The sequence below is a fragment of the Aplidium turbinatum genome, chromosome 17 (genome assembly GCF_918807975.1).
Source record: "Aplidium turbinatum chromosome 17, kaAplTurb1.1, whole genome shotgun sequence".
NCBI classification, from domain to species: domain Eukaryota; kingdom Metazoa; phylum Chordata; class Ascidiacea; order Aplousobranchia; family Polyclinidae; genus Aplidium; species Aplidium turbinatum.
Genome location: NC_137488.1, coordinates 19,240,087 through 19,264,968, shown reverse-complemented (window position 1 = coordinate 19,264,968; position 24,882 = coordinate 19,240,087). Strand labels below are relative to the sequence as shown.

The window sequence follows — 24,882 nt, the reverse complement described above, 5'->3', positions numbered from 1 at the left end:
ATACGATTTTTTGTCTAACTTTTCGCAATTGCAGTTGCTTTATCTTTGACAAGTCGAGTTTTTTATTTAAATTTCTGTGTTCACTGTTCATTTGGCTATGGAAAAAATATAACATTTGCTCTGATGTGGTAAGGAGAACTGATTTTATCAGCTTCCGAATGTTGCTGCTTTCATCGTATTGTTCACCGCGCAAATTTTTACGGATCATTTTTTTAGGCGGATCGCGCAAAATTATTCTGCCAGAATGACGGTGGTCAAAAATCGTAGGACGCAGCAATTGCAGGCTGCAGCATCAGGCGATCAGCCTCAAGCAAAACAGGTTGTTTGTAAACTTTGTATCTACTGTATCTGCATTTAGGAAGGAAGCTCAAAAACCTTACCAGGGTAAAGGCTCACCCGACTGGAGTGCTGAGGTTTTGTGTTTATGTTAGTTCAATTTGAAAGTGTATGTCAAGAATATAAGTTCTTATTCCAATGACAGATTCAAGTGATTCGGATGAGGAAAGCAACAATAAATTAAAAGAAGCGATTGAAGGCGTCTATAAACGTTAAAATCTCTATTTATTTTAGATACGTAAGACATTTCCCACATTTTTAAACCATTCTGCTCGCGTTTCCTTCGTCTGCCCCACCACGAAATTGACACCCCTAGAAAGGAAATTTAATTCTGAACACGATTCAAAAACAAAATTCCGAAAAATATTTCGGGAAAATGTTTTTATAGACGCCTAATTGAAGGCGTCCATAAACGTTAAAATCTCTATTTATTTTTAAATACGTAAGACATTTCTCCCATTTTTAAACCATTCTGCTCGCGTTTCCTTCGTCTGCCCCACCACGAGTTTGCCATCCCTGGAAAGGAAATTTAATTCTGAACACGATTCAAAAATAAAATTCCGAAAAATATTTCGGGAAAATATTTTTATAGACGCCTAATTGAAGGCGTCTATAAACGTTAAAATCTCTATTTATTTTTAAATACGTAAGACATTTCCCCCATTTTTAAACCATTCTGCTCGCGTTTCCTTCGTCTGCCCCACCACGAGCTTGCCATCCCTGAAAAGGAAATTTAATTCTGAACACGATTCAAAAATAAAATTCTGAAAAATATTTCGGGAAAATATTTTTGTAGACGCCTAATTGAAGGCGTCTGTAAACGTTAAAATCTCTATTTATTTTTAAATACGTAAGACATTTCCCCCATTTTTAAACCATTCTGCTCGCGTTTCCTTCGTCTGCCCCACCACGAGCTTGCCATCCCTGGAAAGGAAATTTAATTCTAAACATGATTCAAAAATAAAATTCCGAAATATATTTCGGGAAAATACTTTTATAGTCGTTTTTGTGATGCTTACTTTTCTTGCCATATCACATATAGCAGTCTTAATAGATACGATTTTTTGTCTAACTTTTCGCAATTGCAGTTGCTTTATCTTTGACAAGTCGAGTTTTTTATTTAAATATCTGTGTTCACTGTTCATTTGGCTATGGAAAAAATATAACATTTGCTCTGATGTGGTAAGGAGAAGAGATTTTATCAGCTTCCGAATGTTGCTGCTTTCATCGTATTGTTCACCGCGCAATTTTTTACGGATCATTTTTTTAGGCGGATCGCGCAAAATTATTCTGCCAGAATGAGGGTGGTATCTGGCAACATAATTTGTTGTTCTTTTTTTTGCTATGTTGCCATTTACAATTTTCATCATCTGGCTGCATTTTCGTGTAGTGTGCAGGGCCGTGGAGTGTGTGGGGGGGAGGGGGGAGAGAGTCGGAAGGATTTTAGTATGTTGGAGTCAAGGAAAGGGCCTACTCCAGATTGATACAAAACAATAACATTTTTGTTTCCAATTTTTTTCAAAACATTTTTATTGTTTTCTTTAGAACTATGTCGCTCCAAAACTTCACCAGACAATGTAGGCCTAAGTGTTTGTTCTGGTTAGTTTTTGTGAAAGTCGCCATTTCAATATTGATTGCAACTTCAGTAAAATCAAATTTTTAAAAAGCGAAAATAGCAAAGTTTTTAAAAAATCTAGCAACGCTGAAGTATTCTAAGTACTGCTCTTCATTCAGCGGCACATAATGGATGGAATAATTTCCCGGCAACAACACTTCAACAATCGCAACTCTTCACTCTGTCAATCTCGGTAACCGACCCTGCATCAACAGGCTCTACAAGTATGCGAAACAGGGATATCTAGAGAAGGGGATATGAAGGCTTGCAGCAATTGCCTTGTTCTCATGACACTACCAGGGCGGTAGTTTGTAGTGTTTTAAACATGTGATTCTTTTTAAAATCGTACAAAGTTTTGTAGTGAGCTAGTACCATGAGCTACAGAAGACAGTTAGAAAATGTTACGTAGATCATATTTAAAGAATACTTGTTTACAAAGACAGTTGAAAAGTTACCAGTAGGCTAAGCTGTTTTATTAAACAAAGCCTTTGCAGAAGGACAGATGTAAAGCAAGTATATGGGTAGTTGAATTAACAAGCAACCATGAGCATGCTGTAAATATCCCGGCCTGATGTTAATAGCGCAATGCAAGTTATCATAACAAGATTTATTAAACTACTATCCGTGCCAATTGTCATTTTACGATAAACACAGATTATTTTGTTTTTTTTGTCATATTTTTTTTTTATCCTGCATTGCGGGAAAGCGGACTTGAGCGCTATGCATCGATGTATGCCTTCTGACGTAGGCTACACCTGACCCACGCTGCAGCCGACTGCAATGTCTGTTTCCGGTTGTCTACTCTACTTATGACTTAAATTTGGTACTACCCATTACTCGAAATCGATCACTGGGTAGAGGCAATTATCGTAAAGTTTCTTGCCCAGAGAAACAACAGCAAGTGCGGGTGGCTGGAGTCGAACATGCAGGCTCTCGACTGCGAGCCCAAAGCGCTAACCATTCGGCCACTGCTGCCGATAAACGATAAACAAAACTCGATACGATAAACAAAAGCCCTTCTATTGTCAGACGTAATAAAAGCCTTCGTATCCCCTTCTTTAGATATCCCTGATGCGAAACTAACCTGTCAAGGTTTTGTCAGTCCGAGTTTGTCAATCCGAGGAGTCCGCCCCTTTAGCTCAGTGGTTACACGCGCCAGGCTCAAGATCACGCGGCACAAGTTCGACTCTCGGGGTGTGCGCTTGAGCAACGCATTTCAGGACTGCTCTCCATTCACCGGTACCTAGTGAATGGAATAATTCCCTCGCAACAACATTTCAACAATCGTAAAAGCTTCACTCTGCTAATCTCGGTAACCGATGTTGTAAATCTTATTGTAGGCTATGTCTAAGAATGTTAACAATGTGGTAATTTTTATTTTACGTAATTTATAAAGATGGTTTTATTGCGATTTTATATATATATTAATTGGCTGTGTAATGAAATTCTGTCTGTCTTACGGATATTCTAACTTCTGACTCCATTAACTATTTCCACACAATTGTTATTCGAATTATAATTTTAAGTTATCAGAAGGTGTTCATATAGGATTGTAGGTTTATACCTAAAATGAATTTGAACATTATAGAATAACGAAACAAAGGGTTAGGCCTACGTATTTTCACATTTTAACAGTCGTCCAAATTGTTACATACTGGGCTAGGCCTAACATACCGCATAGGCCTACCGGTAATCTATTTAATATTTTTTGAACTGAGCTCAGCTTGAGCTGGTCTGGTTGTGTCTGAGCTCAAAAGGCGAATGTGAACAGTTTTATTTTCTGTTCTCTTTTTTCTATAGTAAGTTAGCTTAGATGGAAAATGCAAAATCTTTGTAATGGTTCACTTGTTAGGAAGTAAAACTTATCAGACGTAATAATGGATCGCTACACCGGCCCTGTGTCAAGAGCCTCTACAAGTAGTTTATACAAAACTACCAGGAATAACCAATCAAGGCTTTGTCAGTCCGAGGATAAAGATTCAAAACTAACCAACCAACATGGATAAAGATTGTTTAAACACCCCTTGCAGAAATAGGACAGTTTGATGTGCTATCGAAGATACGATCTCTTACAAATGATTTTTCTTGAAGAGCACACACAAACATGACAATTATGGTCTGCCACTCTTTCAGGCAATTCAGATGTTGAGGGAAAGTTTGCAAGAGCTGGGTTAATGTTATCATCTTTTGAAGAAGGAAACACTTTAGCCTACCTGTAGGCTACCTGTAAGTAGCCTGCTCTATAACCTCTTACCGATGCACAGCCTAAGGCCATCTATTACTTCAGCGTTCAAATGATCTATAAAATCAGGTAATCTAGCGCCTATAGGCCTAAGTGCTTAATTTTTCTATGAATGTTTTCCAGAGCATTACACAATCCATCTCTCCAATGTGTGTTTTATTCAAGGTTTGTTTGTCGGATTTGCAATATTTTTCTGTTACATTTAAAATAAAAAACCGTTGTTAGCTTAAAACGGTTCCTATTGAAATGATTCATCAACTTTTCGCCAACTTTTCAATACCGATTGCAATTTCAGTAAAACCACATTTTTAAAAAGTGAAAAAGAATAAAAATTAAAAAAAATCTTGCAACACTGAAGTAGGAGACGGCCAGAACTAAACCGAAGGGTTGGCACTTTAAAGGGATACTAAAGGAAAAACCTGATTTGGCGATTGTACACGTTCATTGTGTTTAACACGCTACCGATAGGGGAAGGGAAGGTAATTTGATACGGAAGGTAATTTGATACACCCCCCTACAGAAATGTACAAAAAATATTAGTCAAAAATATTGTCATTAGGTGGAAGATCTATGAAAATAATGCCTACAAAAATTGCACCATGCAGCTAACTCGTGCTTTTGTGGCATAAAATTGTAAAAGTGTGTTTTTTGAGTATTTTTGTAAAGTTTTTAACTCATGATTATTTTCGTCTGAAAATTTAAAGAAAAGTTCCTGAAAGATGAAACCAAACTTATTTGACAGTTCATTGATAAGGCTTCAAGGGCATGTCACGTTTTTTCTGCAATGTGCATCCAAGCATACAAAAATCAGAATTTTATAATTTTCTTTGAAAAAGGTAAATTGATACATGTGGAGAAGGTAAATTGATACAGTATATTAAATTCTTTTTGTGACTGTAAAAAATGTTGTCATTGATCTAGTTGATTTAAATAAGTTATTCTTTATTAACTAGACCTGCTACTTTGGGAAACAACGATTATATAGGCTTTCGTAGGCCTACACGCTATCTGCTGTCAAAAAATGAGAACAGCGCAAAGCACCCCCCTTGAATAAGAACTGCAGCCATTCATCCTTCCCCCCCTGATCCTTCCCATGTCCATCCCGCTGCAGAAGCTTCGCCGCACACATAGGTCTCAACAGCTATCCTTGCACCCAAGCATGCCAACCACATATTAAATTTTCATTTATTGCTTTGCTGTCAAAGGGGATTTCTGTGTTAATTTTACTGTATCAAATTACCTTCCGGGTGTATCAATTTACCTTCCGTGGAAGGTAAATTGATACATTGGAGTGACGTTTTTAAAATTTCAATTAAAAAAAAGCAACAAAAATAGAAAAGTGAAAATGTTTTCAAAAAGTGTGCAAGGGATCAGACTTCCATTTCAGCTTAAAATCATTAGTTTGTGTCACGTAATTTTCAGTTAACAGGCAAAAATGTTAAAAGTGTATCAAATTACCTTCCCTATACCATAAAACGATTTTCAATAACATTTTGCCCCATTGCGGTCTGATCAGCATTTCGCGCGTGCTTTTGTCAGAGTTTTCAAAACGGGAATGGGCCTGAGCAGCGAAGCGTGCGACTGTACAGTTACGTCACTATAGGCTAGCAATCAGCTTTTCGAGCAATAGTTGTTACTGCGGGCGATTTAACTGTAGGCTAGGCCTATGTATGTATGTACATCAAAACATCAGATTTCAACATCAAAACATCAGATCTGATGTTAAAACATCAAATGTGGTAACGTTGCTTTTGTTATTGCTGTCGATAGTGACGTATTCTCGAGCAGTGTTTCCACTTTTTGGTCATTTTAAAAAAATTAAAAATCAATGATCAGAAGCTACGCTGTTCATGACGTCATCAAGGTTGCTTTTCTCGGAACAAAGGAAAAGCTCAACTTCCCACCATTACTATTGCTCATTTTTCTTCTGTGATTATCAAAAAAAGTTGAAAGTAATAATCAACTCTCTGGCTGAATGTTGGAATGGTCACAGTTGGACGGACAACGTAACATATGATGGTTTGTGGTTGAATTACATTTCAGTAGGCTATGTTAAAGTGCCTACCAAACCGAAGAGTCAGAGTCGTATACTCTTCGCCCTACTCCACAATCCACAGCTCTGTGTGTGTTGGTAGTAATGTGCCATCGTACACAATCATCAGCTTTTCTTTGGTGCATCAAAGTTTTTAGCTGCTTTCTTAGTAATTGTTTATTTAGCCAAAATAATATTGTTCGTTGCAAAATGGTTGATTTTCAAATTTCAAGGAAAGGCTGCAGAAGCGACATAGGCGATCGTTGGCCAACAAACAGCTCAGGTTCTTTGCTATGCGAGATGTTTTATTTGCTATAGTAACGATCTTTTTTATTGAAATATGTAGGCTAAATATAAACTTAGCGGCGGATATTAAACACGTAATTTGCAGACGTCGTAATGAGGTTGTCACACGTGACACATCACATCTCCAGCTGGTCACAACGGTAAACCATAATCTCTTCGTGGGAAAATTGTAACATAAGATTACCGGATCCGTTGGTCTGTATGCAATGACCGAAAGAAACACTCCTTTGAAAACGTCTATTCAAAAAGTGTATTTCTGTAAAAATAGCCCAAGGCTGTCGAAATTGGGACGCAATACCGTACGCCACTAAAACTTGTCACTACAGAACAGATTACTTGGATAAAGACGGAAATTTTGTCCAGCTGGCAAGCACTAACCAAAACAGTTAAATATGCGACCAACTTTCAAGCTACAATTTTACGAATGAGAGAATAATTTGTAATATTCCAAATCGCACGTAAGCATCTTATGTGAAGTAATAATGATAAGCAATGATAAACTATTCAAGCACCTGTTTCAAGTTTGGCTAACATCTGGCTTACACCTGTTCTCGTAATTAAAGATTTAACGATGATGTAATGTTATGCTGCAGCTGCAAAGTTTTCCAGGTCTTACAATCTGCTCATTTCTTACAAAATTCCATGACGTAATACGCTAAGATTCAGTAGACCTGAACGGTTTTATATGACGTTTGATATGAAAATTGTCCGTAACATAGTGGCCCCTAGTTATGACAGTCTAACATGGCATAACTAAAAAAGAATTTAAGGACAATTTTGAGCCAATGAATAAAACACACACGATACACAAATTGTTTGAATCACTCACGTTTAAGTTAATACGCAAATACAAAGGGCATGCAAAGAATGAATAGCAATAAGATTAATACACGAAGATACATGGAATTGATACCATAAGTACACGCTAAAATGACGCTATATACAATTGTTGCGATAATAACCGACTGTTCTGGGCTCAGACAAGTGTCGGCCACCGCAGACAAAACCAGGCTCAAACCCTAACACTTAAGTGTTCTTTACGGGAGCGAGGCACGAAATATCCCTCAACACGTAGTCTACTTTCATTTTCCCCGTACTCTCATCATAGTTGCAGACGGCAACTTTAGCTCTACGAACCACAGGCTTCCCTTTCCTAATTTGTGGAATTACCTCATGCACCCTCCCAAGTTGATACTTTCCACGTTTACCAATGTCTTGGAGAGAACCCACCACTACAAGTTGACCAGGCTCCAAATTCTCGGCCATTGTTAACCATTTTTTCCGGCCCTGAATCCCTGGCAAGTAAAAATCTATCCATTTGCTCCAAAACTGCTGAGAAAGTGACAAATTGAACCGATAATCCCTTCTTAATTGGTCACGATCATGTGCTTGCCCAACAGCACAGTATGGGTCTAAGTATGGGGTCAAAAGTGAGGCAGGGGTGATGACAGTAAAATCCCTAGGGTCGTCACTCAAAGGTACCAAAGGGCGTTCGTTCATGATCCGAACGGCACTGCCTGTGTACGTAAGCAGTTCAATAAAATTGGGCTTGCGTATTGAAGTGTCCAAAATGTGAAAAAAGTACTTGGTCATATCGGCCACGAAACCAAATCTACTAAGCCGAAATCTAGCCAAGACATCTACCAGAGGATTTAACAAGTCAGGACCCGAAAATATTACATCATTAACACAAGTTCCTCGGAATTCAGACTTGCCATCGTAAACAATGCGCTTTTGTAATTGTGACGTCACAAAGTATGGTAAATACCACTCAAATCCCTTGACATTTTCTGCTTCACCAGCACGCTCAATATAGCCATTAGATTTAAGATCCTTCATGGTGTCAGTAAGGAAATCACGAAGTTCAGGTTGTTTTAAAGCCTTCTTCCTTAAAGCAGCAACTCTATCTGACGCCAACACAAAATTGTTAGGTAAATCAATATCTTCCTTCAACGGTACAGGTATCTCAAATCGACCATCTTTCAACTCAATGTTCGGTTCAACAAGTTCTCTGCCAAAATGTCATTGCGAGACAATTCACAGGTTTCATTTTGCAAGGTCAAATCCTGAATGACTTTGTTCAGGTCTGCTATTTCCATATCACGAGACTCAATTTTACGCTGAAAGCCAGAGATGACATCCGACTCTGAAGACGTCTGCACTCTGCACACGTTAGCAACGCTTTCATCTAAGGGTGACTTACCACCACAAGCCAACCAACCGAGAGGAGTGAGTAAAGCATGCGGTTCACTACGATTTTCACCAACACGCTCTTCTTTAGCCCACATCAAATAAGCGTTGTCGTTGCCAATCAGTACATCTACAGTAGGCTACTACAATCATTCAAATGAAACATATTGACGTCATGAAAATGACGGAAACCACTTAAATCCTGCTTATGCGGTGAAGTTTTAACATCGTCAGCCCAAGCTGGGTTAACCACCAAAGTTATATCACAAAACAGTTCATTCGTCTCTAACGACTGGATGTTGAGTTTAACAAGGTTAGCACTAGTAGGTTTCTGACCAGCCAGAGTATCTATTTTAAACGACGCTTTATCATACGGTTTAACGCCAAGTTCGCACACCAAATTACTCGAAACAAACGTCAACTGCGAACCAGGATCATGCTGACAATACACCAACTTCGATTTGCCAGTCATTGGATTCAAAACACGAGCAGCAGTAACGCGGTTAAAGGCTGCTTTAACATTTCCAATCTTAACATTACGCACAGGAACTCTGGCACCAGCATTATCTTTCCCAACAGAATCCAGAGAATCACGTGACGTCACATAAAAATCATGCAGAAGAAAAAAGTGTTTCCTATCGTTGTTAGGCCCACATTGACGACAGTTGTTTGCATGATTACAGTCCTTAACCATATGCTGGCGCAAACAATTCAAACATTTTCCAGCTTTCACAATAACATCTCTCCGATCTTTAGGTGTCAAGCGCAAAAAATCTTTACAATTAGACAAAAGATGATGTTCAACTTGACCACGTGACGAACAATAAATACATGCCGGCATGTCTCTACGTCTGGCTACACCACCGCGCGGTGCGCCAACAGCAGTCGAGTACTGCAAACTCCCTGAAATCACATTATCATAGGGTTTTACCGACGTCTGCCTAACCGGACATGAAGGCAATTTTCCTTTGCCAAACTTTTTAAAATGCTGCGACTCACCAGAATCGCCCATTAGCGTAATGCTAAAATCAGTCGACCTGCGCGTTTCCTCCCGTACTACAAAATCGAACAAACTCTGAAAAGTAGGCTCTTTAGTGCTACCATACTGATCACCTAAAAAGTCAAGATAACGCTGCTTAGGGTCAAACGGGAGTCGCTTAGTCAAATCCAAAACAAAACGTCCTTCCAATTTATCACGCTGACCCAGGGCCCGATTAACCATGAGGCATACGAGGCATAGGCTTCAGGCCCCCTGGTTTTGGAGGCCCCCAATTTTTTTTACATTAGTAGCGTAGGTAATGAAAGTTGTTGTGCTAGTATGTGCACACTTGTTATTTTTGAGAAACGATTTCAAATTGTGTAGCGATTGCTAAATAGAATAACGATTCCGAATCGTCACGCTTTGGCGAAGTTACCCGGCTATGCTAGGCAAAAGTTGCGCACTGCTGCTCTGCATCGAAAGCGATTGCTAATAGGGACCCCTACACTTAGCTGTGCCTTGCGCCCCCGTGAGCCTTAATCAGGCTCTGCGCTGACCATAAGCTTGCGCGTAAAGCAGACACTGCGACAATTCATCTTTAAAGGGCGGGGAAACCCAAATTCACTTTTTGCGAGTTTTTTGTTTCAGCGTGATGTCATTGTGTACAACATGCGTTTTAGCAATAAAAAAATCCAAATTTTGTTTCCCTCGTCTCGCTAAGGCCGCTTTTGTTTGATACCCGTTTGCGAGGTCTCGCGCGCATCAAGCTGTGATTCTGTTTGCTGTGACGTCACAAGGTACATATAGTTGTGGCCAAAACTTTAAGACCAGACTTGATTTATGACGATTTTTGCATTACTTCAAAATACTGCATCATATATTGTTTCAGTTGCATCATCTTTATGCATCATCTTATATCTGGGTTAACCATTTAACTTTATGCATGATCTTATATCTGTCGGCTGCATAGCCGAGTGGTGAGAGCGCTGGAACGGCAATCGAGAGGGCGCCGGTTCAACACCGCTCAAGAGCATGCGGCTGTGTCTGTGGCAAGACACTTTAAGGCATGCCTGAAGGTGGACACGAAGATTGGCTTCCTTGCCTTCCCGTCCACTTAATCTAAATCTTCAACCACCGGGTGTAAGCCTGGATACGACAAAAAAAAGAAAAAAAAAAATCTTATATCTGATGCAGTATTTTGAAGTAATGCAAAAATCGTCATAAATCAAGTCTGGTCTTAAACTTTTGGCCACAACTATATGTACCTTGTGACGTCACAGCGAACAGAATCACAGCTTGATGCGCAACGAGACCTCGCAAACGGGTATCAAACAAAAGCGGCCCTAGCGAGACGAGGGCAACAAAATTTGGATTATTTTATTGCTAAAATGCATGTTGTACACAATGACATCACGCTGAAACAAAAAACTCGCAAAGTTAATTTGGGTTTCCCCGCCCTTTAAACTCTTTCAAATCACTGGAAGAGATCTAAGTCAATTTGCTACCATAGCGATACTTTCTAATTTCTGGTTCGGCGAAAAGACCTCCACGAACTCCAAAACGTTGAGACAAGCGAGCTAACGACATCTCTATCCTGTCTTCCTCTGACAAGCCAGGAGTGTCAGAAACCAAATTAGCAATCGTTTGAGCAGCTGTTCTAACACAAGCTGCTTGTAACAAAGTCAAACGAGTTCCCTTAAAGGGCGAAGCTGCCATCCAGGCCGTAACACGATTTTTAAAGAAGATAAATGGCATATTATTACCATCGTAATCAATCAAGGCCGCCTTATCGAAAAACGTCCTACTATTTTGGTATTCAAAAAAGCAATCCTGTTGTTGAGAACTCGATTTAGCGGGAGAAGACAAGCTATATCCCTTAAGGGGCTGAGGGGGCTCAGTCACGTGCACAGCCCGATCACGATCCTCACACACGTTAAAAATCAGGAGACGCGACACGCCTCTCACAACCACTCAAACTACGTGTAGCTGGGCGATTAAAACCTAGCGACGCAGAAAACTGTGAAGGGGGCAAAACATTACTTCTGATGGCGGCCCCGTAACCTGGTACGCTCTGGGGGAGGAGTTCGGTTATAATTCGCAGGCCTTGGCTTTAGATCCTTCGGAAGATCCTTAGCCGCTGCCCCGAGACCTCCTGAAACAGCTTGAAAACGTGTGAATTGCACTAGTCCACCCACGGGTTGAACAGGCGTCTGGAAAAGGTTATGTAAATTAAACTGCGATTGATGTTCACTTCTGGAATGCCTAGAAGAGCCCTTCTTAGACCTACGCCGGGAGCCCACCTCTGATCGATATTCAGCTAAAGCTACCTCCTTACGTTATTCAGCCTTCAACTGGGCGTCTTTGAGTGCAAACTCAGCAACTCTCGCTTCGGCCTCAGCTCTCGTAGCGGCCTCAGCAGTTCTCGCTTCGGCCTCAGCTCTCGCGGCAGCTTCAGCTCGTATGGCCTCAGCTCTCGCGGCGGCCTCAGCTCGTATGGCCTCAGCTCTGGCGGCGGCCTCAGCAGCTCTCGCTTCGGCCTCAGCTCTCGCAGCGGCCTCAGCAGCTCTCGCTTCGGCCTCGGCTTGTATCTGGAGCTCCTATCGTCTTAGCTGTAAGTTAATTTGTGCCACTATCCGAGACGAACTCCTAGACATCCTAGTACTTACATTTGAGGCGCTATCCTCAGGATGTATGTCAGCATCCAACATATCTGAGAGCTCACTTTCTTTTTGTTCGAAGTTGTTTTTTAACGAGTTAAATTCGGGATCTACCCTATCACGAAGTTCTGCCAAAATTGCAGAGTTAAAAATTTTACCCAAAAGAGCATGGAAATGCCGTAATTCCTCTTCTAAAGTAGATAACTTAGATCGAAAAAGCAACAGTTCCTGCTTATCACTCAAAGAACCTAGGGCTACAGAAAGTTCCCCAATTTGAGTTAAAATATCCCTTCTAAAATGCCGGGCCTCTCGAACTGACTTAGCCTCAGCGTTACTGGGTCCCTCCCCAGAATGGCCTGCCCGACCATTTAACAATTAAAAAATTAAGTTACACAAACACACAAAATTATTACAGTACGGTAGTTATAAAAAACTTAACTGCAAAGACCGTAAAAATACAAAAAGAATTTAAATGCACAATACGTAGTTGTAGGGGTATATATATGAAGTCCTAAAGTTCCACAAAACTTGCTTGGATTCGTCCACTTGAATCTTCAAGCACAGATCGATTGTCTTTAATCTTTTTTCTTGCCAATGAATGTCAATGTTGTTTTTTCTTCAGAATCAACAAAGAAACGCCTTTAATTTTTAACTTGAAGTTCTTCAGTACCAACTGAGAAGAAAAGTCTTTAATTTTCTTGTGCTTTAAGTTAATCTTTAGCTTCTGTAGACTACCAACCAACAACAATTCGTCTTTATTTTTTTCTGTGCTTCTAAGTTCCAACTGACAACAACGTCTTTATTATTTCTTGTGCTTCTGCAGCCTACCAACCAACAACTTCGTCTTTATTATTCTTTGCTTCTGTAGGCTACCAACCAGAAACAATCCGTCTTTATTATTCCTGTGCTTTAAGTGCTTCTTGGCCTACCAACTAACAAGCCACGTGTTTATTATTTATGGTCACAACGGAAAATCATAATCTCTTCGTGGGAAAATTGTAACATAAGATTACCGGATCCGTTCGTCTGTATGCAATGACCGAAAGAAACACTCCTTTGAAAACGTCTATTCAAAAAGTGTATTTCTGTAAAAATAGCCCAAGGCTGTCGAAATTGGGACGCAATACCGTACGCCACTAAAACTTGTCACTACAGAACAGATTACTTGGATAAAGACGGAAATTTTGTCCAGCTGGCAAGCACTAACCAAAACAGTTAAATATGCGACCAACTTTCAAGCTACAATTTTACGAATGAGAGAATAATTTGCAATATTCCAAATCGCACGTAAGCATCTTATGTGACGTAATAATGATAAGCAATGATAAACTATTCAAGCACCTGTTTCAAGTTTGGCTAACACCTGGCTTACACCTGTTCTCGTAATTAAAAATTTAACGATGATGTAATGTCATGCTGCAGCTGCAATGTTTTCCAGATCTTACAATCTGCTCATTTCTTAGAAAATTCCATGACGTAATACGCTAAGATTCAGTAGACCTGAACGGTTTTATATGACGTTTGATATGAAAATTGTCTGTAACACCAGCTTTGGGACCAACACCAACCCAGATGGCCACTTTATTAAGTAAGCCTATATATAAGTTATCAATACCCGATCTGATGAAGATATGTAGGCTACGAGATAAAGTGACTGTCTGGGAAGACACCTTTCAAGGAAAGGAAAATACAAAAAAAAGAGCACAAATGGATAGTTTTTCACTGAAAAGCATAAATTGTTACTGAAACAAAATGCATTAGAGGCAAAAAGAAAAGAATATCGACATTGTTTTTTTTTACATTTTCGGTAGCCTACTTCGTGGAAGGCTAGGGGGTGTTGAAATCATCACGGACCTGGGTCTAGCCTATACCAACATCATCTAAGCCCCTTTGTCAACATTACGTAGTCATCCTGGCTATAATAACTACACAGTAGCCTATAGTAATTAGTCAATTGTAAGTTATCAAATGTTTTTTCACTACAGCCATCGCGCAGCTGCAGCCTGCACGTGTGGTGGTTGCTGTAAAAAAACAAAGCAGGATTTGATATGCAACAACGATGGGTCTTCGTTTTCTTATTTTCCTTCTTCGAAGACATCCAAAATTCCTCTTATCTTTGTTGCACCCAAAATTGTATGGACCAGTATTATTCAAGCCTTCTGTTTATCAAAAGTTTCATAACAACAATTTTTGGTTGTGAATTTTCACCACTGTTAGAATCATTAAAATTTAAGATCAAACGTTTTAGCTTGCTTTTCTGTTGAGATTAAACTTTAGCATCGACACAAATACTTAATCAAGATAATTGGAAAGTACCAAATAAAATGATGATGAATATGAGGACGATATCCAAAGGTGGATTAACCCATCGGGAACTTTTCCAATAGGCCAATTCTGAACATGACCACTGTCCTGTGATAACAGATGAAGACTGTTTCCTCCAAAAGGCACAAAAGTAATTTCCACTGAAACAAGAAAATCATCGCCAACAGTAAGGCGAATATTTTTGTGTTCTTGAAAAGCACCTAATTTGGGTCGTTGAGAAGATAATTTGGGCCCTGTACCAATGAGCTCCTCGGGCTCAAAATCAAAACGCATGTAAGAAAAACGCACTAAGCCAAATAGTAGGCTAGAGCAGTGGTTTCTTCAAGTTTCCAGGCCCCTTGGAAAGGGAACGGGCCGCGAAAATCATTCCGGGCCCGAGTCTAAAAATATTCTCTGGCCTCCCTCTGCCAACGCTACTGCCTGTTGGGTTTGGTAACAAAGCAGTTTTTGGTTCTTAATTCTTTGGCTGATCTACCTCTACTGTTCCTTTGTCGTTGCGCCTGTTACCTTTCAAATCTGTGCATAACTGACGGAGTAAATAACGGAAATGAAAACACATTTTAGTCAGATCACGAATTGCGTTGTTTTTTCTTCCGACGAAACAATCGGCTCTTTACTTTATACCGTCATTTCGCATCGATCGCGCTAAGCAGTAGTTTTGTTTACAAAACTTAAGAATTGCTGAACAATACCAGAATGGGACGATCAAACACCCCATGAAAGACTAAAATGTATAAGAGGCTTGCTATAGCCAGCTATGGCAGTTCATGAAACCCTTGTAAGTTAGTTTAGATTAGTTCCATCGTTGCTCTTTACCTACCAGAAAAATTTACAAGACTCGAGCCAGCTGCTGTTCCCATTTTAGCATGTCTTTTTAAATATATTGTCAAGATACAGCAGCAAGCTTTCGAACGGTATCAAACAGACGTCTTTCGATCGTCGTGCAGGTGGTCTCACTACTCGGCCACTCAAGCGTCGATAAAACTTACGATTAGCTGAACAGGCTAAGCAATGGTTGCAGAGTTTTTTGCTGAATACCGGTTAGATAGGCCTTGCTTTAGGTTGAATACATTGATATTCATCTAACTTTGATTTATTTGAGTAAGTACTGTAAAAGCGTAATGAGAATAATCTAACTACTTTCATTGCCCTTCTTTATTTGTAAAAATAAACATGAAACACGATTTGCTTTTGATTATTTAACAAGATATGTAGGGCCTATGTTTGTGTCATAGCCGATCCGACCTTTTATGAACTCGGTGCTGAGTTTGTAAATTTTTTCAGATTTTTCTATGTTGTACAATAACGTAAAGTGTTCTGGATTAACTAATTGATATATTTTGTTGAAAATTAGATAGAAATGCTATAACAATTATACGATGGATAAAACAATTATTTAGAATAAACCCAAGACTAAAAGTTGGAAGTTTTATAAACTGGTTTGAAATCTAAAGAACACGAATAACGATTATGTAACAATTTGTGGCTTACTTAAGGCCTACTTGCTTGCAGATAGTGTTTGTAACATTACAATAAAATGAAAAGTTTGATCCGTTGGACTACCTCAGCATTGCTACTAGCTATCTTCGTCAGCAAAACAGGTAAGCGAAGCTGGATATTGATTGACAAGAACTTCAATGATAAGTTTGTTTCGACGAAGCAAGTGTGTTGCCATGTCTAAAAATATCTTCTCATGTGAGCATGGTTGGGAATTGATAAAACATTTTCTTTTGTGTGGGGGAGAGGAGTCACCACAGCCATTTGGGATCACCACATGCACAGACAAACAATTTTTAGGCTCTGAGGATGCATTTGCATAATGTGTGTAATATGATTAGTAATGTGTGTCTTTACATAGCGCTGTATCCTCCCAGATATGCGTTGCGCTTCGTAGTTACAAAACAGACAGCGCCAGTGCAGCCGTATAGAGGCGCGAACAAGTACATTATTACCATATTCCATTTCAGAGTGTCAAGCAGGAATAAGATTCAGTAACACTTTTAAATGTCTTTGATATGACCCAACAGGTCATCGAACCTATGCCTACCGATTCAGAGGCGGACATGCTAACCACCAAGACACCGAGCCATAAGATAACAAAAAATTTTCATAAAAAAGAGGCTAAGAGTTGGTTTAGTAGATTGGGATGCTTCTTCGACACAATTTTGATAGCTTTACCTTTTCTTTTAGCAATTATATTTTTTAATTTGTTGGAGAACAATAATTTCTTTTGGACTCGTTGCTGGTTCTAGCTAATCTGTTTATCATCTTTTATATTCTCAAGAAGCTTGTAAGCATACCAAGCAGGCAAAATTAACGTTTTTTTGCAGATGTGACTGAATAACTTATAAAAAAGACCTATTTTGATAGCTGTAGACTACCATTTAAAGTTGAGGCAAAGTTGCATCTGGTCAGTTCTGATCGCGGTGTTGGTCAGAAAACTGGTTACATTTTACTCACTTACAGCCACTTGTTTCTGAAATTAAATATTCACTTTTAGTTCAGCGAAGTCCAACTTCGAAACAGAAAGCTATCACCATGAGCTACAGCTGGGCCGATGGCTCCGAATTGGCCGATAAGGTAAATGGAGGAAGCTGACAGCATGTTTGTCAGCGAACAATAATAAATATCATATTTTAATCAACGGTTTTTAAACTATGAAATTCAATGGCTGTGTTTTTTTTTAAATTTTTGTAGTTATAGACCATTTCCAAAGAATATTAAGTCCATAAGCCCAAGTGCAGTTTTTATTAAAATTTAAAGAAAGTGTTTTTAAGGACCAAGGCCTCTTTGCCCTCTACAGTCCTACATGGCTAGTGGCTAGGACACAAACGATTTGCCGCAATTCTCAATGATTGGATGTTCTCCAGTGGTGTAAAGTCTCTCAATTAAGAAGAATTTATCGTTCTCAAGCTAAAAGTTTATCCTTGTGATTTAGTTGACTAAATACCGGAATTGAAAACAAAGAAACGGCACCACAAGCGGAACTGGCTCGACTCTCGGGGTGTGCGCTTGAGCAGCATACGTTGAAGACTGCCCTCCATTCAGTGGCATCTAATGAATGGAATAATTTCCCGGCCACAAAACTTCAACAATCGGAAACTTCACTCTGTCAATCTTGGTGACCGGGCCTGTTTTAGTGGTTTAAAACCTCTCCAAGTATGCGAAACCGCCAGAAGTAAGCTCTCAAAGAAGCTTTCCAAGTCCGAGGATAAAGATTCAAGCAATCAATCAATCACTAAACAAGGGTAGTTCAACTCTTTCTCAGCCAGTGCAGTTCAGTTAGGCACCTCAAAACATTCCAACGCATAAACTTTTTTTTAGTTTAAAAATGTATTTTAAATTTTTGCTGCTATACAGTATATTTGAACTTTCAACAACAAAAAATACAACAAAAACTTCACACTGCTGCTTCCTATACATGAATGGTTAATCGTATCATGGGCTATTATATAAGTAGGCTAAGCTTGTTTTGTATAGTAGCGCACAGATGTACTGCAAGGTTCCAGAAAATCTATAAGCTATGTGGAAAATCAAGACTTAGGTATTTTTATGTTTCAAGTTGACCGATCGCTTATCTAACGTTGGATTTGAGGTTTGGTATGACAAAAACGACATAGTGGGAGATATGTACCAAGCAATGGGTGTCGCTGTTGAAAAATGTGATGTATTTTTGATGCTGGTGTCGCCTGGATATTACAACAGCAGCAATTGCAAAAGGGAAGCAGAATATGCTGCTGATCTTAACAAGAAAATTGTGCCAATCAAAGCAATAGGTGGATACACTCCGAAAGGATGGCTTGGTAAGCTATAATTAACAATTCCTTGAGTGATAGGATATTGAGAAGGCTATTAGCATTCTAAACAATTTTAAAAAGCCATTTAACAAATTGTTCCGGAGCGACACCGCTCCAGAGTATGCAGTTGTCTACTTCTTGCGTTTGAGGCCGCCGCAGATCATGTTGTTACATCCAGGCGCAGCAGCCAATGGGTTGTGTGTTCATCGAGCGTTGTGAGGTTCACATATCTGTTCTGGGGTCGATATACAGAAAAGTGGTAGATAATGTGGTGTGCAGTCTGAGAATCTGAGGCGCATGCACAAGATGGTGAATCGGCGAGGCCCTATTGGTACATGCAGTTGTGTGTCGACAAGACATTTTATGGCGTTCCGAAACAATTGAAAGCAGCTGACTAGTTAACAACCTGTCCCTTCGTTGCTCCAACTGTTCATCAAAGCCTACTGCTTGTAGCCTCTGCTGGTCGTAGTGCATGCATGTGTTGTCGTATTCGAAGCAAATTAAAACACGGTTGTTATCATTCAAGCCATTGACATCATTGTAGGCTACGTCAGAGTTAGATCAATTACAATCATAATTGAATGTAATAAATTACACATTTTCATGAATTGTAATGGAAACTTTTTGTTGTTGCGTAATTGTAATTTGAAAGACTTTTGGTCGAAATTAACATTGGTGAGTTGCACGTATGACGCCAATATTTTTCTTGAGCTGCATGTTGGAGATTAAAAAAGACTTCCACACTTCCACAATGCAGCGTAATCTTTATCAAATACAATTCTACTTGTCTTTGAAAAAAATCAAACTGTAAAAAATCATCTATAAACATAAATGCTGAAACATTTAATTTTTCTAATTGAAACGTGTAATTGATTGCATTGGAGAGTAATTGTAATTTGAAAATTTCATAACAATGTAATTGTAATGTACGGTAATTAAAAATTTTGATGGTGCAATTGTAATGTAATTGAACTGAAAACTATGTAATTAATCCAACTCTGTTTTATGTACGTTTTTGAAAGCGCTCGCTGACACTGTCCATGACCTCGCTAATCATCATGACAGAATCGTGAACTTAATTTTTATCAGCGAGAGCACCGCTAGATGAGCTCATGGTCTCTTACTGCTTTTGGCTAATCAGAATAAATTATTGCATAAGTCACAAAGCTCAGTATATTAAAATAAAACATCAATAGAATATTTAAATTTTTATTTGAATAAGCTTAACTTAAGATGGTTTAGTAGGTTAAAATCACTTTTTATCTGTGTAATATTAAACTAATTTCCATAAAAATAAATATATTTGTGTTACTAGGCTATAACCTACGGTATATTTTATGGTAAAATTTTTGTACATCAATCATGACGTACTCAACAGAGGCCATGTCATCGTGCGTGCTGGAGTCTAAACTGGAGGCGAACATGTTTTCATGACTTTGACATACCATATTGAAAAGTTATGTATAAAAAGTTGAAGTGAACGTTTTTCACCTTAAATATTTATCTTCTATGAAAAAGTTTGCTAGAAAATCAATTTTTAATTGTATATTCATTCGCCATTTGTGCAAGCATACTAAAACAATGCAGAGTTGCCAGGTGTGAAAACCCCAACATATATCTGTGTGCTTTAATCGGTACTGTCCCGTTGTTCTGTAATTGAATTTGCACAATTGTTTTAACATACCCTTCTTTGAACAGGAAAAATCTACAAGAACTATCTTTACTTTTCAAAAACGCAGAAAAGTCTTAGTTTTTAAAATACTTTTTTTTTCTTTCAATTTTAATATAACTCCTATGTGATGAAACTTTACTAAACGTTTCATTTAGCAGCTTTATCTGCGGTTTTTATAATTTATATATTGAACAATTTTTTAAATTTTACTCAGCTTTGTTTTGAAAATTGCACTCCTTTTCATGGCATTTCCTTTAAAAAGTTAATTGTTTTAAACTTCTGGCAACACTGATATTGTGTTCAATAATTGAATTAGGTTTTGCGGTAGTTTTTAAGGTGCTTGCTGTTGAAATGTTATTTAGGGTAGGATATTTGGATAAATGAAATGTTGATTTATTGAAATACTGGCCATGCAAACAAATATTGAGTACCGAGACTGAAGGCTAGCTAGCGAATGCTGGTAGCCGCGTCGGTTTTGGTAAAATAATGTTAGGCTACTTGAGGGCACACCCAGAAGTGTTATGAAATTGTGTCAAAAGTAACTTACTGTACGGTACCTTTGAGAATGATGGGAATTGTTGAGGCTAGCTTCTTTTTTTTTTCCAAATTGGTGTAGCTGTTTTTATTTTTAGTACAGGTGTAGTATATTAAACGCATGATTGTAGGGTCAGCCTTCAGCTCTTGAGCCTAAAATTGCTTGCATGGTCAGTATTTCAAGGTCGCCATGGCTCAGACAAATCTAGAAATTCTATGCAGCATTTTGAAATTCTACTTTAGAAAAATAATTGCTAAGTCTGGCTAGACTTGTGCAGGCTAATACTTTGCTACACTGTAGAACAGTACAGCAAAAATGTAGCATGAAGGCACCAAGGAATTAAGAGACACTCTCATTTTCAAACCTGGTTTTAAAATTTTGTTGCAGTCTAAAATACCCGATTGTTCTATACTGTGCATGTAGTATAAATAGGAATAGTCTAATGTGGTATAAGAAGGAATAGTCTAACAAACGCTTTTAAGTTTGTGTGCATTAATAAAAATTTAGTTTCCAATTTTGAGACCAACAAAGTTTTTAAAAAAAAAGCAAAACGTTCACATGTTTAGATTGTTCTTATAAAAATTGTGCATTTAAATCGTGCTGCTTAAAGTTTGATAAGTTGAATTTGGTCAGTTCATGCGGTCTCAAAGCATCATTTGTGACCTTTATTTTGTCAAACTTGTGCCATTGCAAAGTGTAGCCTATAGTTAGTGCAGGCATAGTTTTCATTACATCTTCATTTTCATGTATATTTCAAAGTATGTTAAGAGGTTATTTGATATCTAATTAAGATGGGTAGAAAATGTTGTGTGACTAAATGCCATGGAAATTATGATGAGGCAAACAAAGAAACAACTTTTCGTTTACCTCGAAATCTTGAAGAGAAATATACCATATATATGCATATACCAGGTGACACAGTTTGCCAATGGGTACTTTATGGTTATATCATGTTTCATGAAGTTGTTAACCACTGTTGCAGAACCTCGTTATGTCGTGTTTTTCACTCTATATCAGATCAATACCAGTTATCTGTGAACAAAAAGTATGCAGCTACATTGGCCAATATTATGTTTAAAAATTATTGTTGTCTATTTTCACCTGTATCAGAAAAGGAAGTAAAACAAAAGATTTTAAAACTTATGCATTAAAAACTTGTTTTTTGTTTGTTTTTCTTAGTTGTTGAGACTTCTGTAAGGACTGTTATAGAACTTCTTTAAATGTCCATTTTCATTCCTGAGAAGTCCTTGCACTGATATTATTTAAAGTTGTCGTAACAGATAATTTTTTCATTCATTATCTGAACTAAAGTAGCACCACATTAGTTGCGCAACCAAGGGGGCTTGGTTTAGCCCCCCCCCCCACTTTACAAAAATCCTGGTTGCGCTACTGGCCACAGTCCTTTCATGTAGTAGTTTTGACCATGTAGGTACATTGTATTTTTGTGAATCAGCTCTATACAAAATAATAACTTCAAAGTTAAAACCTTACACATCTACTGTAATTGTTTTTATTATTGTAACACACACGGGAACAACTATTCATTGGAATAGACTATGCCAAGCATATGAAATGCCATGGATGAAAATGTATTTTCCATTTTGAAATTTGAAAGCAAAATTTTCATTATAATCGTTTTAGGTTTAAATATACTGTGTTTGCAATGCAATATGTCAATGAAAATGTTCGCCTCCAGTTTAGACTCCAGCACGCACGTTGGTTTGGCCTCTGTTAAGTACGCCATGACATCAATGTATCATCTGATTATCGATGGAGTTACTTCTCTCTCTACCAACTTTACAAACGTGCCAACTATTTTTCTTCATTTTGGAATTGACATGTCTGTTTTTATTTAAAAAAACAAAAACAATCTAACTTTGGCAATCTTTATCCATGTGAACATCAATTGTTTGTGTTCCCCTCAGGTGTCCTACAGTCTGGATTGTTTTACTACGACTTCAGCGACAGCGAGAGCTTCGAGACTGTGTTCGATAAACTTTTAATGGAACTGGCATGATCAGAGATATTCCTTTTCTTTTTTTTATGACGTCAATTGCATAGTAGTCGGATAAACAGTTTATACACAAAGTGTCTTTAAAAGTGCAAATACACATGAAAGAAGATATGCTCCATCTCTGAGGTCCCAAAGTTGGTTCCACAGAACAACGGAGGATCCAGAAAGTATCCTAGTGGGGAGGGATTTCTATAAAACACAATGATGTGTAGGCTACCTACACATTTTGTCTACTTTGATGCGACCTTGCAAAGCAATCGCCACCCTTTCTGAATCCGCCCCTGCAGTAAATTGTATAAATTTTATGTAGTTTATTGCATGCTAAAGCTGATTAGACTAAAGATTTTAGAACAGGTTTACCGCATGGTGTAGCCTACCAACAACACTCTTCATGCTGGAAATTAATTCTGTTCATTTTAAGTTGAAAGAATTTATATCATTTTGCCTTGCTATCGTTTTTCATTGTGTGATAGCTTATTCACATTTCCTTCTACTCACCGATGCGTGTTGACTGTTCATGTGAAGAGTTATTCTGCTGTATGGCGTCACGAAAACAACTTTCAACGCTTTGACTGCTACATCCGTGAATATGCTTAGATAGCAAAAACCCCCTCAGTGAACTAAGACCAATCGCACTTAGAACGCATTAGTTCAGTTTGTGATAATGAAGTGGTTTATTTGAGGGCACTTAGTACAGTCGTGAGTCGGAGCGCTGTGGTGAATGAGACTTCCTCATAATGTTCTTTAGTCCGAACATGTTTACAGTCACATTGTGAGGATAAGACCTCAAATTGAAATGATATTTGAGGGAAAAACTACAGTTACAGATGTCAGCAAATTATTTTTAGCAGCTTTCTTCACACTTATTTATTTAAAAAATTATGCAATAGTTGCAAGTTTGCAAAGGCCACTGTAAAAAAAATTGAATATTTTGAGAAAAAAACCTTTGCTGTTTGTCTATGAATTTTTAACTTAGGTTAGCCTATCTTTTTTTGCATAAATTTTATCAGCAACTTAAAAAATTCACGTCCCCTTGCTGCTGCCCACAATAAACACACAAGAAAAGAGTGTAGGCTATGAGCTTGTTAGACATTTTGCAGTCTGGTTCCCCTTATAAAATTTTCTAATCAGACAGTCAACTCTTCTTTGCATTGATTCGACGTCTGCCTGGGCCCCACACCTTTGAATAATCTTCCCATTCTTGCTGACATCCAACCAATAACTTAATTCAAGACAACCGTTCGTACAAACTTCTAATCAACGAAGCTGATGGACAAGACATCTCTGCGGCTTGTTGGGCAGACCATAAATGCAACTTTGAACGAAAGTCAAGCACCACCAGACTCCACTCGTTTATCCCCGATATCCTCAGTTTCATCCGCCTGACACTACAGAGACAGTGTGGGTGCGCCTCAACCGTCTTCGTACGGACTTTCGCCCTCAATTATGTATCAATGGGGAATGGGCTCGTCCTCCTCCTGTGAATGTGGTGGCGAGGATGATCAATGCTGAAACCATCTTCAAGCCACCTGATAGTGTAGGACTGTAGGTGGAAGGTCTTTGTGTCTTAGATGATGAAATCAAAGTCTGGCTGCTCTCTAGTAGCTTTCCAGTTATCACTTGACTGTTTATTCCGGCTATAATCAGCATGTCAAAGAAAACTACCATGGCCATCGCTTTTCCGGCAACATTGCTTGCAGCATACTCTTGCTCCACACCACAGTATCACACAATATTTTCTTACATTGTTAAATGGGATTTTTACGGTTTTTGTCCTTACTCAAACTTTTGTAGATCAATGTCTTTGATTAAGTGCTGATTAGACATAAGAAGAACATGCCTCCTCATCATCCGAATCTCCCAACAAACATACTACGTCATCATGAGGTACAAAACATCTATTACTCATCATTTTTGTTGAAAAGTCAGGTAAACCATATAAGAAAGGGCTCTCCCTTCCTTGTATGGTAGAGATTGTTTAATTGACCTTCAACAATAACTTACAAGTTAGCTACATAAATTAGGCAGGTGAAAGGCGGCAACCGTGGACGCACCGACGAACAACCTTGCGATTTTCTAAGCAAAGTGCTTACAGCACACAAATTTTAAGTGCTTCATACAAATTTATATTCTTATGAAAGAAGTAGACTAACTTCTATGAAAGAAGTAGACTAACTTCTAT

At 38.4% G+C, this 24,882-nt stretch overlaps 1 protein-coding gene across 1 annotated transcript; it reads left to right on the top strand.

Annotated features, from left to right (window-relative positions):
• Nucleotides 1-16,173: 16,173 nt before the first annotated feature.
• Nucleotides 16,174-23,241, top strand: LOC145786992 (uncharacterized). The gene is made up of 4 exons (XM_082598742.1): nucleotides 16,174-16,283; nucleotides 17,183-17,262; nucleotides 18,245-18,485; nucleotides 22,612-23,241. The coding sequence occupies exons 1-4, from the start codon at nucleotides 16,220-16,222 to the stop codon at nucleotides 22,701-22,703; spliced, it is 477 nt and encodes a 158-aa protein (XP_082454868.1). The 5' UTR covers nucleotides 16,174-16,219; the 3' UTR covers nucleotides 22,704-23,241.
• The last annotated feature ends 1,641 nt before the right edge of the window (nucleotides 23,242-24,882 follow it).

Coding starts and splice junctions, on each gene's coding strand:
- LOC145786992 (XM_082598742.1), top strand. CDS start 16,220: ATGAAAAGTTTGATCCGTTGGACTACCTCAGCATTGCTACTAGCTATC. Junction 16,284..17,182: donor TATCTTCGTCAGCAAAACAG/GTAAGCGAAGCT, acceptor ATTCACTTTTAG/TTCAGCGAAGTCCAACTTCG. Junction 17,263..18,244: donor GCTCCGAATTGGCCGATAAG/GTAAATGGAGGA, acceptor TTATGTTTCAAG/TTGACCGATCGCTTATCTAA.